Raw genomic sequence first — 14068 nt, forward strand, 5'->3', positions numbered from 1 at the left:
ACTGTCCCAGTCGCGATAAGAGGCTCTATCTCCTCTCTGCAGTCACTCAAACTAATTATCATTTTGAATGTCCCAATTTCTTTCAATCTTTGGAATCTACCCAAATCTATTTTTGATATATTTCCTAAATGGAGATTCGTTAAAATCCTTGTTGCAATTGGGAGGTTTTTCATTTAGGCACATTTCAATCTCGTTCCCTAATCGGACCTCTTGATCATTTTAAACGAAAAGGGATGCAGGCTTTCGTGCTAACAGGCATTCAAGCAGTGATTCACCGGGCCTAAAGACTTAGTGACTCAACAAACACAAAGCATTTCCTGCAGGGCGCCGGCCTTATCAAGCCGGCGCCTGTTCACGTTCTGACCGCAGCGATGCAAGTCTGATGACTATATCTCCGCCTTTCAGGTACCTACCTGCCCGCAGTGTGTTTAGGAGTGAAACTAACCGCCGGTGTGTCTTTGCAGTAATGAGAATGTGTGTGTGTGTGTGTTCATTCAGCCCAAAGCGCATTTTCCTGCTTTACAACTGCTCATCTTGGTGCTGTCCACTTCAAAGCCTCCGACCTCCCAAGAATCCTTCTCACACGTCACACACACACTGCCTGGGCCCGTTCCACAATGCTAATGGCTAATCCTTCAAGTTGCCACTTATCCTAACCCGCGCCACGCTGTCGTTAGTGTCTTGATTTGTTTTCTTTGACACCCACCATCAGGAGGTTTTGATGCGGGGTGATCGACACGTCCCTCCAAAGCATCCGTCAAAAGGAATTTCACTGGGCGTGCTGGGAAGGCAGCGGACTAAGAATCCCTGAATGAAAAGGTTTCCGACGGCAGCGTGGTTAAACAAACCCCTCAAGGTTCAGTGATTCATCCGTTGTTTTAAGGAATAAATCTTAATTAAAGCTGCAAGCAGCGATGAACGGGCCTTCGCCTATTCTCGCACGTCGGGGTGGGGCGGCGGTCGGCCGGGCTCGCGGGTCAAAAAAGACTAAAGAGACTAAACGAATCACTCTCGGGGCTGCCATTCAAACCTGAATCTGCGGCCTCGCGAACGGAATCCACCGACGCCGGGCTGTTGCCCCGCTGCAAAAGACCTGCGGAGTAATTGTTACGGGTCTCGGGCACGATGACCACAATAAGTATCACAGCAACACTTGTCTCGTTCTCCAGTTTGCGTCTGTATAATTGATTCAACACATATACACATTCAGTGCATTTTTCTTGTCCTGTATATCTTAGATATCATAGATGCAGTCTCAATCAAGGTTAATTCCCAGAAATATCCACCTGTAATTACCTTAGCTGTTATTTCTGCCTACTATAGTTCCTATTGACCAACTACATAAGGGATATTTCCACACCATGTTGACTATGATAAACGTATATAACTCTTATTCACATATGGACGTTGCACTTTAGAATGTGTATTGATTAACTCTGCATGTACCAAACCATATTGACAAGTAAAAAAAACAAAATATGACTAAACATGACTGAATAAATCACCGCCCAAAACATGTTAAAGATAAGTGGCATTATAAGTACAATTTAAGTGCTACCATTTGTTAGTGCTACGGTTTGCTAGTGTTTTAGTCAAGGTAGAGTCTAAAAAGGTGTGTCTTGAGTTTTCGACGGAAGATGTAGAGGCTCTCTGCGGTCCTGATGTCATCAGAGAGCTCATTCCACCATCTGGGAGCAGGACAGCAAAGAGTCGCCATCTCGTCGAGTGCTTTTCTCTCAGTGAGGGAGGAACAAGCAGCTTGCCAGATGCAGATCGGAGTGCGTGGGTTGGGATGCAGGGTTTCACCATGTCCCGGATGTAGACTGGTCCCGATCCATTCACAGCGTGGTCCGTCAGTACCAATGCTTTGAACTGCATGCGGGCAGCCACTCGTATCCAAAGAAGAGAGCGGAGAAGTGGTGTGGGAGTATTTTGGAAGGTTGAAGACCAGTCGAGCTGCTGCATTCTGGATGAGCTGCAGTGGTCGAATGGCGGCAGCAGGGAGACCTGCCAGCAGAGAGTTACAGTAGTATTTGGTGTATTATCAGAATACGATTAGGGCTGTCAACAGATTATAGACAATTAACTAGTTAATCACACATTTTGAAAAACATTTATCTTGATTACAATATTTTTTTCTCTTATATTAACTGTTTACAGTTTAGTAATTTGTTGTTTCAACTCCATAATGAGCTTGACGTGTGTATATTATTTCATTGGAATGAGGGGCATATGAATCATATCATTTAATGTTAGATTCATGCTCATTGTGAAGGAAATGAATATATAACATATTGAAAAGCATTGAAGACGCACATTACATTACGTGTCATTTAGCTGACGCTTTTAAACAACAAAGTAGTTAGTTAGCTGCTGCGAGCACGGTTCTACTCAGTGTGTAAATAAAGTGATTCAATCGGGCCAAGTTATTTAGGGCACACGGAAACGTAAACAAAGTGGCGTTAATAGCGTGAAGAGGTGTCTTTTGACGCTGTAAAGCTACCGTAGTTAGCTTAGCTAAAAGACGTATGCTGGGTAAGACTGGAGAACGCACAAGGAAAACGTAATCACTCACCGTCAAAGGCGTTTCCACTTCGTTGAGTACATGTGCACGTAAGCCTCGGTGTGTAGTTAGCAAGCTGGCTGACTGGCTGGCCCGTCCGGCAATCGCTAGCTCCTCTCTCTAGCCCAGTTAGCTGTCCGTGCCGTCGAGCAGATATAACTAGCCCTTAAACAAAACGTACCTCACTGGCTGCACACATCCAAGAGGGAATGAGAACACTTTACTTCAGGAACTATTACTACTGTGAAAGCTACCTTAAAATGATGATCCCGTTGCTGAGTTTTACCGTAAATTAGGACTTCACACACATGGTGGATCTGTGACATGTGTCCGCGTAAAACATGTCCCCCCCGAAACTAACCACGTAAAATTAGTTCCTACCCAAAAAACGAAACAAATATGTCTGTGCACAAACCACACAACAAATAAACAAGTTCATGAAGATATGATACAAACGACACGAATTACATTCACCTCACCAAGGAAAGTAAACTAAATCCCTTTGTTCGTTAGTTCAGCTGAACACGCAGTTAAAAAGAAGAAGAAAAAAAACACTATGGCTCTAACGGGAAGCGAACCCGGATCAAAATATTGAAAGTCCTGTGTCTAACCAACGGAGCTACGTGTCGAGCCGTGATTACGAAATCGAAAAGTGACCTAAAAAAAGAAGATTCACACACATTGCGTCAGGTCAGGGAGGTCGATCTGTGGAGACAATATTTTGAAGCATTGTTCAATAAACACAATTTAAGTCACATCAGGAGTCTAATTAATTATGTTGGGGCGATGTACAAAGTGCAAGAACTGAATAAAGACCAGTCCGCCACCCGACTGCAAACGCCAGCTCACTGACGTCTCCCAGCAGCTCCACATACGGCAGCTGTGCCAGCCGTATGTGGCTGAAACGAGTGTGACACAGCTGCTCTAACGTGTACAGTTATTTAACCTCAGCAAGGAGAGTTACCTGAATCATTTTGTCCGTTAGATCAGCCGGACACGCGTTTAAAAAAAGAAGTAACAAAAAAAAAAGTATGATTTCGTCGGGACTCGATCTCACGACCATAGGATCGGGGGGCGGTCTCTTACCAGGAGAGCTAAACCCTCTGATGGCTTTGAGAATTCGAAAACTCACTCAAATAGGATTGGTCACTCTCCGCCAAAAATTCAGGTAATATTCACACTAAAAAAATTATAACTGCCTTCCTGTTTGTTTTAGAGAAAATTCCTCAGAGACTTTTTTAAGTCTCCCTTTAATACATTTGGTAAAAAATCAGCGGACTTGTCGGTCAAACAGGGTGCGGGCGGGGCTTCGTCAAAATCTTCCAGGGGGCGCAATGGAGGCAATTTTTCACTTTTGATCCAAAACTGCACATCAGGTCTGTAAAGGTCATCACGTAGGATACTCACAGAGGTTTTCAAGAGTTTTGGAGTGTGCCGAGGCTCAGAAGATGTGCTTGAACTTTCATGCGAATATGGCGACGTCACAGCCACAAAGTTGGTCCAAAACTCCCAATTCTCACTGTGAGCCATCGTCACAGTCTTACGTCTTATATTCCCAGATTTGAAGTTGATCAGATTAAAGGGCTAGGAAATGGACATGTAAATGTAGAAACTTTGCATTGACCTAAGCCAATAGGTGGCGCTATACTTTTTCTAAAATCACTGCATGGCATTACTTAAAGGCCTACACAAGCATCATGAATATACATTTATAGCCAGAAATATCAATGTTCCTTGGAGTTATACCATTTTACATTTTGGAAAAAAATCTTCCAAAATTGTCCAAACTGCACGCAAGCTCACGCCCAGGTAGTTTTATGAAAACTCTTGATTTTAATAACTTTTGACCCCAAGGGTGTCAGGAACCAGTTGCCAAATTTTGAAATGGATCGGATTTAAACTCTCGGAGGAGTTCGTTCGTTTGTAAATGCAAAAATTGAAGGAAATTGCCAAAAATACACAGAATCACTACAGCGCCCCCTAATGTTCAAATATTCTGGGAAAATTTGGGGATGTTCTAGGACTCAATGTGAACATGTCCTCAAAATTTGGTGAAAATGACGGTTAGAAAAAAAAAAGTTATAGGCCTTTGAATTTTCTGGACACAAACCTACAAACTTCATTGGTCCATAACTTTATTGAAAAATGAGATATCAACATTCTTTCAATAACTTTTGATCGCATCGAGCCAACGATCATTTTGCCGAAGATTTCGTAAGAATCGGACCAAGCGTCTGGGAGGAGTTCGCAAAAACGTGTTTTTCACAAAATTCAAAATGGCGGCCATAAAACGGTAGGCGCATTTGCATACCATAATTTTTTTTGTGTACAGCACATCCAAGAGAACTTGTGTGAAAAGGTTTCAAGTCGATCGGTAAAAGTAAAAAAAAAAATTAACATTGCGGCCACTTTGGGGGGCGCTAGAGAGATCTTTTTTTTCTCCTCTAATTGCGGGACCCCAATCATACGTCAATTTTGCGCACTTCTGATGCGCGTGCAAAAATTCAAGAGTTTTTGAACATGATGAAGTCCCCGAAAGTGCGTTCGAAGTGGCGAAATAATAAAAAGAAGAAGAAGAATTCTTGCAATTTCAATAGGGCTTTCGCCCGACTTGCAGTCGGCTCAGGCCCTAAAAATTGCTCAACACGATGAACTGTTGTCCAGTCAGTCGTGAGCTATTTTTGAAACGGGCCGCATCAGCTCAAATTAGAAACCGTTTAATGTGTGTTCCACGGCTCGGGGAAAGGTGTAGCACAATAAACACAGCGTCGTTGAAAGACACAGTGTGTAGTAAGTAATTGTCGTGGGGATGTGATTGTCTGAGTCAGTGGGGGTCCCAGGTTTTGTTTGATGAGGCCAGCTGCAGATGGGAAGAACCAATGTGATGAATTATTGTCAGTGTCAAATGTTTGATGGCTGCATTTTTCACTCTGATATAAATCTTGAGCTTTCAGCTCTGGATGTTTCAGCCCCTCTGGCTCCAGTTGGTTTCTGTCTCCTTCCTCATCTCCCGCATTGTAATTGTTATTATTATTCATTTATTTTGATAACTCCGAGGGGTTCGAATGCTGAAAAGTTTTGAACTTCCGCAGTTGTTTCCAAGATAAGTTTGCTCTTTCATGCCAGACCGGGCTGTGTGACACCTTCTGAGAATTGCAAGAACTGCTCAAGAAATCGAGGCTCGTGTTATCTATTTAATTTGGTTTTCTGCCGTAATTAATATTGAGTTTCCTCTTCTCTGTTTGACCTAATTTGAATTATCTATGCCTGTTGTTGCTTTTCATTTCGGAATCTATCTGGGGGCTTGGTTTGTTTGTCTGTGTCGCTTGCTAAGTATTTATTTCACTTCTGTCACTGCCCCAGGGTTAAAAAATAGATGCACTAAAAAATGTCAACGTTGTCAAAGGGAAGATGCCACGTACGTCCGCAGAAAAAAGCAGTTGCACATGGACAGAAACACTCGCTCCCATTCTGCTAAAATAGTTTTGTGATGTGAAGGACTGTAGGTACGTTTGTCTTTCAGTCCCCATCACTGGATAAACAATTGCTATTACTGGTGATTGTTGATGCTCAGAGGCTCACTCTGTTCAGTCTGGATCGCTCTGTATTCATCCTGTTCTCTTCTTTTTGTTTTTCAAATATTCTGCAAACTGTCAGTTAAAGTATCTACTCTGTCTTCATCGAATCAAAAGAAAATAACTCGAGACAATGCTTGATCAGAAAGCTAACCGTTTTTTGCTACTTCTCTCCTCAGGTTCACTCGCCATTGGGCAGCTGAACGGCTCGGGGTCAAAGGGCAGTCACAAAGAAGACGGGTCCCTGCGCTCTCAGGGCCATGGGAGTCGGGAGTACAACGAGGACGGTCCTCCAAAGAAAAGGTGAGACGGCGTGTGCGTTTTTTTTTTTTACCCGAGTCACAGGGTCATCGAAGAGCATGAGAGCTGAAGGTTGCATTGGCGTGGAATGGAGAGCCAGCCTTGGGTTCACATCCGAATCCCGCTGCGACTGAGCATTAATGGGGCAGGTGGCGAATGCAGCGAGAGACTTTGCAGCCATGTCACAAATTGCAGCTTAGTTGGGATGAACGTCTTATTGCCCTGATTGTTTCCAGCGCTGTTTTGCACTTCATCTGCCTCTGTGGTTTTTCACCTTTGCTTTCTTCATCTCCGTGTAATTTATTCCTTCACACGTGTTCTCTCGAGCGGCCGCAGAATCAATTCAAAAGTTTCAGTCATTGCAATGAATTATACATTCAGTGTATGTCGTCTCCCTGCGCCTCCTCTTCCTCACTCGCAAGTGTGTGCAGTACATTTCTTTGGGCTATTATGTAATAGAAGATGACATTTAGTAAAGTGTAAACAGTAAACACTTTTAAGAGCTGCGAGTTCTTTTAATGAGCACCAGCCTTCATCTTTTAATGCAAATGCCATTTCAGTCATTTCTAATTAGCCATTTAAAAGAATGTTGCCATGCATTTCCACAGGAATCATTTAAAAATATGTTGCAGAGTACAATAAGCCGTGAATTTCCATGGTATAATTTTATAAGACATTTGTATCTAAAGTGGATTATTAAAAAAGGATTGTGAGTGGAAATTGTTTTCAGATAGATGGATACAAACACCACTCCATCTTTTAGACAAATGTTGGTGGGAGATGGTATGAAGGGTATTTGGATAAACTGATGCTTCTATAATGCATTGGGCGTGAAACAGATTTTAAAGTCAGAAGCTGGAAAATATATTTTTAATCACGCTCTACAGAGTGTACAGCAGATTAAAATGTCCGGTACTAAAAGCTCAATTTCATTCATGCTTATACTTTCAGCAGTCAAAGACCTTATTCCTCTCCTTTTAATCTCAGGCAGCCGGCGTGTGTGCGTGTGTGTGCGTGTGTGTGCGCGCAAGCGTGTGCTTGTATCTGTTGTTTTGTTTTGCCACCCGCTAGTCTCTCTCTCGCTCGCTCTGACAGGGCATCAAAGCGTCCGTGTAAAGCTGGGGGCGGAGTCTGGGGGCCGGACAGCAGCAGATGTCCTTCTGTAATGAGCAGCCCAAGCAGGCTCCATTCACCGCGCGTCAAACACCTGCCCGAGTCCCGCTAGCTGTCATTCGATACTCTAACCTCAAAATCTGAGCGCGTTCATTACAAGCTTTCATCTACCTGGCTTTTCAAAATGAAGCGCGAGACTGAAGCCGCTGAGATGGAATACAAGTTGTTGTTTTTTTCCGGAGGTTGCTCCAGAGAAATAAGAGGTCTCGTCGACTTTGGAATGTCTGGCAATCGTGAATCCTTGACCGTGAAATAAAGATAAACGGGGCACAGAAAGAAAGAAAGAAAGAAAATGCAAGTCAAACAGGATGAATGAGGTTGTATAGTAAACCTGGAGAATAATCAAAGGGAGGATGACTTGACTGACAATAAGTGACAAGTGTTGAATAGAGACTAGTTCACCCTCTGGCTTTATATAAAAGCAAAGCTTTCCCCTCCAACTGAGGAAGAAAAGCTCTGAATAAATAACAGATAGCAAGGACACTCTCATATTTGTATTCTCTCTTGGTGTGTGTGTGTGTGTGTGTGTGTGTGTGTGTGTGTGTGTGTGTGTGTGTGTGTGTGTGTGTGTGTGTGTGTGTGTGTGTGTGTGTGTGTGTGTGTGTGTGTGTGTGTGTGTGTGTGTGTGTGTGTGAGGGGGAGGCCAACTTCACCCTTTATTAGTTCACTCCATACAAACACTTATAGACACACAGCAAGCCTGAATGAAGAAAGGCTTTCTATCTGATGCTAATGAAACACAAGCCTAGCTAGTACTGGGCAATGCCTCATGTTCCCATAAAAGTATGTGTGTGTGTGTGTGTGTGGCTGACTCCGGTGCCCTGGCATGGCTTGCCCCCCCTCACCCCCCCTCTCCCCCCCCCCCCCCCCCTCCCTGCTCCTGAGCAGGACTAACTGAGATGATGCCAGAAGCTTTTACACCTGGCACCGGCTGAAACAGAAGGGAGGATTGGCCGCTACCAATTTTGGGGCGAAGAAGAAGTTTCACACTGTGGAGAGAGGATGAAGGGATAGCCGGAGAGGGAGAGACTGGGAGGAGCAGCAGGGAGGGGAAGGGAGGCAGCAGGACAGGTGCGAGTGATTTCTGGCAGGAAGCGGCCGCCTTTAGAAGCCTTTGAGATGGACTCTATGTTTGCCTTCCCATGCTCCTGAGAGTGGCGGCGAGACTGGCAGCACATGCCCTCAGACATGCCAGCTCAGTGTACCCGTCTCCTACCGGCATGACCATATTAACCAAATGGGGTTTCCCTGCCAAAAGTGGGCCGTGCCCACACACACGGATGTAAAACTTCCATTTGCAACCCCACGCACTGTCGTCTGCACCGCCATGGTTTACTGACCTACTTGTATTCCTGCACCTCGGCTCCTCTTCCACATTTGCTTTCCAGGTCAGGTTTTAAGACATTAAATGGAGTTTACCTTGACGTCTTATGATGCAATGTCTCTTGAAGTGGAAAGTCTTTGGTCCCACTTCAGGACATCTAAAGAAGCATCTTATGGATAATGTACACGGAATGCAAAGGAATGTATTACTCACTCACAATCTAAACACAACTCCAGCATGGTTTCTTTTTGATAACATGTTTATGTTGTTGTGTATATGCTTTGGAGAATGTGAGACCTCCATTTTTTATTTTTTTTGTGTTCGACATTGTGGTTGTTTAAACGTGTCATCCAGTTGATCTGATACGATTTACTTTGTTATAGAATCCCGCCGCATCTTCTCTCCGCTCATCTGATTGATGAAAGAGGTTATTACATGGCGTTGCCCCCGGCAACTTGGCTTTTGGTTAAATTGTGCAAGAGTTTAAGAAAAAAAGCTGAAGAGAAACATTAAGTACTGCGTTAAGAGTGGGTAGAGCGTGTGGATCACAGGTTGAGTGGCCCTCAGTCTTAACTTCCCTTCTGCATGTCTCTCGCTCTCTTTCTTCGTCCCACTTTTCTGTGTCTCTTCTTTTTCTCTCCCCGTCTCCACTGAACCCTACTTTGGCTCCCTTTGAATCAGCTCTCTGTGTTGTCTCAGCCAAGACACACACACTCACACTCAGCTGCTGCCGCTTGTTTTGTTTCGACTTGATGAATGCCAAGTGTGTACACTACACAAACACACACACACACACACTTGTCTTGTCTAGCGTAACCAATGACTCTTGTCAGTAATGCATATTCACCATTTCCTTTTGTGAGGGATTACATGCATGTGCACGCACACACTGTGAATGTGTGTGTTAATAGAGGACCATAATGTGTCTATTTATTTACTTTAGATGTGAGGGAACCTGTACTCTTTACTACTCTAACGCCTTGTGTTGCACAAACAGGCCGACATACATTTTGTCGGAAAGATGGACAGTTGGCGCTTTCATCCAGTCCACCTTTTAAACTCATAACACGACTTTGCGGGTCTTTTAAAAGAAGAAAAAAAGGAAGCCATATTTGCTACACCACTAAATAATAATAATAATTTTTCTGTCCCTCCCCTGCATGTCAATCCCCCCCCCCCCCATTGTCGCTGTAAGTTTCTGAAAGCCTTGCGCTCCGCTGGAACGGCGTGGTGGATTATTGGCCATCGACCCCCGGTGCACGATGTCCGTCAGCACAAAGACTCGCTCCCATAATCACTGTCAAATACTAGTGCTAGCACTGTGATTGTAGCACAGATTAACAGGGTTTCATCTGGTTTGCATGGGGCCCCTTGACAACAAAATGAAGTTGACAGGATGGACTGTACACTTTCTGTTTCTGGAGCAATTTTGGCTGCCATCTGAAGGCCCGGGAGGTCTTGGGCTGGAATGCATTTTATGACAGCTGCAAATGCAAAAAAAGCAAGAAAGCATTTATTTTAAAGGAAACTGGATGACTCCAAGTAGAGCAACATCACACCTGGCTATGTTTTTTTTATGCCAGAGTTCAGTAGGAAGGGGTTTGTCATGAGAATTGTTTCTCATGTGTACTGTGCAGAGTGCAGTGACCCAATGGAGGGGTCATATAAAACTGTGAATCTTCTGTAACTTTGCAGCGGTGAGAGAATGATCATTCTGGATGTGTGCTGTGTGTGTGTCTGCTTGCGGCGTTTTGTGTGTACCTGTGTACTTTATTTTCTTCAAATCAGTGTGCTTAGTTATTGTTTTCATAGCTGCTACACAGGATACCCAGATTTAAATAACAAACATTTGCTTTTCCAAATATTGCAACATAAAAGGCCCTTTCTTTCTCAGTTCATGCATCGTTTGATCCACAGTCTATTGCGTCGCAGGTCCTTTGTTCGAGACCCGTTCTGCTGCGTCTCTAGCCCCAAGGCCTCAAGTCCACTCGAGGTCTCTGAAGGCCTCCATACAGGACTCTGGCTTAATTAGACTGATTGCTGAGCACATAGAGAATCCTCTGATGTTTATTGACTCAATCTGGCTGTTGTCAGCCACTCCCAGAGGTAAGCGAGGAGGTCTGGAAGGTCAGGGGTCATAGGGTTTGAGTTCACCATGTGCTGTGGGGGAGCGGGAGTAAGGGGGGGGGGCTGCTAACAAAGCCTCTTTCTAAATGCAGCGTTTTATCTTTTCCTCCTGAAGTAAAGAAAGCAGAGCAGGAAGAACGCTTTCCGTGTCTTATCTTCTGCCATGTAATTCTAAAGATCTGGTGTTTTAGCGTCATTTGAGAGGCTTTTAGCTTAAGCACAGTGCCCTTTTTGTGCATTAGCATTTTTAAGGTGACGAAAGGGTACATTGGCAACTTCCAGCTGACCTATTATAGCATTTATATATTCACAGAGATGCAGCTTGGCTCAATCTATTGTCAAGATGTCTTTTCTCTCCACATCTGCCTATCTGGCCATCGCCCCGCTCTCCTCGTTCGATTCAATAAAAGAAAAACCAAGGTTATATTTAAATACGCTCAGAAGGCCCTGCTATATCTTTTATCTCAAATGTACATTAGCCTCATTGGTCTTTCTTGACATGTTTAGCTGTCAGGGCTGAACTAGGACAAAAAGACACACACACATCACTTTGAATAAGAACCTCACATTTATCTTGATGTCAACACAAAGCATCTAAGCGTTAAAACGGTATGCTGACAAAATATAGAGAAACCGTGTAGAATATACATTCACTTTGATGGTTGTCAAGCCTGTTCAACACAGTGAGCAAAAACTGGATGACTGCGTGCAAGTGCGTCCCCTCGGTGGCCTTGTCTCAGTGACTAATCGTGGTGTTTATTTATGTTTGGTGTGCACATGCTCACTGTATATGTGACAGGGACTGTTTTGCGCATGTGAAGGTCAAGAGGTCATTGGGCCGGTTGACTGCAGTGTCGCCCTTAAGTACATGGAGACGGAAAAACCATAAACCAATCCGAGTCATTCAGTGTTCAGTTACAAGTGTGTTCAGTTCGCACAAACTAAAATGGACCATGTAGTATTTCAAAGGCTTCGCAAGCTCTTGATTTGTATCATTGCGCACTTTTAACCCTGGCAGTTGCTCCATAGGGGGCTAAGAAGAAAACTATTTCCTTCATTTGATAAACCGGAGCTCTTAAATCTGGAGAATTGAAGGGTTTACAGTGAATTAACTGTTACACGCAGTACAACAGTTCCCCTGCTGAGACCTACGTCTTTCATACAGATGCTCACGTTCACACGTACACATGGTGTCAATTACAGTGTCATCATTGCAAATGTACACACATTTCCCCCCTTTCAGTTGCTGGTGGATTTGATCGTAACAGACTGCCAGACAACACACACACACACACACACACACACACACACACACACACACAGACATAACTATAGATAGAGACTTTGATTAAAGGCATACACACATTCTGTGAAGCTTAATCCTTGCATATAAACATTCATACACATTTAAATCTTATGCACATAAACATGTACATTCATGCTGCTCTGATTTGGACAAAATGAACTCAAGAGCTCTCACACACACACACACACACACACACACACACACACACACAGCCAGCTGCAGTGAGGTCGTCTTTTATCAGGACCATGTGGGCCATCTGGAGCCAATTAATACAGCCCCTAAGGTACAGACTCTGGATCAGTGCTCTTCTCCGCACACAGTAACCTTTATGGTGCGAGGGAGCAGAACGTCTGACTCGAGTACAGCTTTACGCTGCGGACAGGCTGAAAACTGCTCGATTCAGAGCTGCAATATCATTTCTGTAAAATGTCTACTGGGGTGAATGTGCAACGCATTGAAATCATGCAGTTTCCAACTTTATATTCTTAGTTTTTATTGGTTTATTCTTGGTTCTTGTTCTTGTTTGTGCGAACAGGCGATAGACAAATTGTCTCGCTGTTTTTTTGTAGTTTATTCCTGGCATACTGACATACTTTTTAATCAAAGCTTTCTTTTCTGTTCTTTCGTTCTTGCTATTTCTCTTCATTTAACTCATTCTCTTTTTATTAAGACTTTTATCGAGTTCTGGAATGGATTCAATTAAGGTGTGCCATTATTTTCCAATTAATGCTCCGGCTCCGGCTTGTCGAGAGCTTCACATTATTATGTTCAGCAGAGTGCTTTTAAAAGTCACAGGACACGTTCGCACAAATCGACACAGGGACCACTAGCTCATGTTCCACTTGCTGGCCTTATCCGAATATCAGATAACGGAGGTATAGGAAGGGCCTGAAACCAAAGCACCACGGGGGCTGACGTAACAGCATAACAGATACACACATAAAGAACACATAACAGCCAAGGCTCAGCGGTGGAGGACCGGGGCATCGTGTACAAGGGACACAGTGTAGTGTATGACCTTGGGAGCACAGACACACACGTCATTAGATGCCCCCACACTGAGGACCATTCTATCCACTCATTATTTAAAGGTTTTCATTTCGGGCCTATATTTGGTTAACACGGAGGAAAAAAAGTCTGGGTTTGAGAACACACGTGATCAAAAGAATTTACTTGACATTAGATGGAAACCTGAGTGTTGGAGTCTTTATAGAAGTATCCTTAGTTAGTTTATTACTGGTTATTTACAGTAGTAGACGGGTACAGGACCAGTATGCAGGAGACGGCAGTTAATTTTGTTACTTTGTTTGATTGATTTTAGCATGCAAGACCGACTGACAAATACAAAATGCAACTGTTTCCTCGGGCTGAAGCCATTCAAACAGAGTCCTCTGTGACCTGCTGTCGAGTTCAAACATCTTTGTTTGTTCCCTCTGCTGTTCTATTGCTGGTATTCGTGCACGTTGGACTACATTCATCAATATCTGATACGTGTAAAGATTTGACAGAAGCTGAGCCAATAGCTTATTCAATAAATCAAACCAGCATGAGAGACTGCTTTTTCATCAGCCCTGCCTAATATGCATAAATAAGTGTTCAAATCCCAAATGAGTCGATTCGCTGCTGTTGGCCGCTCAGCGCCAACATTTGCTTTATCTTCTTGTTGCTCGCACCCTCGCACCATGGCGGCGAGTCTTACA

General features: G+C 43.8%; 1 protein-coding gene across 2 annotated transcripts in view; it reads left to right on the plus strand.

Moving 5' to 3' along the window:
- The window catches only part of jarid2b (jumonji and AT-rich interaction domain containing 2b), an 89715-nt gene that overhangs the window by 47076 nt on the left and 28571 nt on the right, over positions 1–14068 (plus strand). For both annotated transcript variants that reach the window (XM_037475059.2, XM_037475060.2), the window contains exon 3: positions 6318–6441. In XM_037475059.2, the coding sequence (XP_037330956.2) occupies positions 6318–6441 (124 nt within the window). The remainder of the gene's footprint in view (positions 1–6317; positions 6442–14068) is intronic.

This window comes from Pungitius pungitius, chromosome 17 (assembly GCF_949316345.1).
Source record: "Pungitius pungitius chromosome 17, fPunPun2.1, whole genome shotgun sequence".
NCBI classification, from domain to species: Eukaryota; Metazoa; Chordata; class Actinopteri; order Perciformes; family Gasterosteidae; genus Pungitius; species Pungitius pungitius.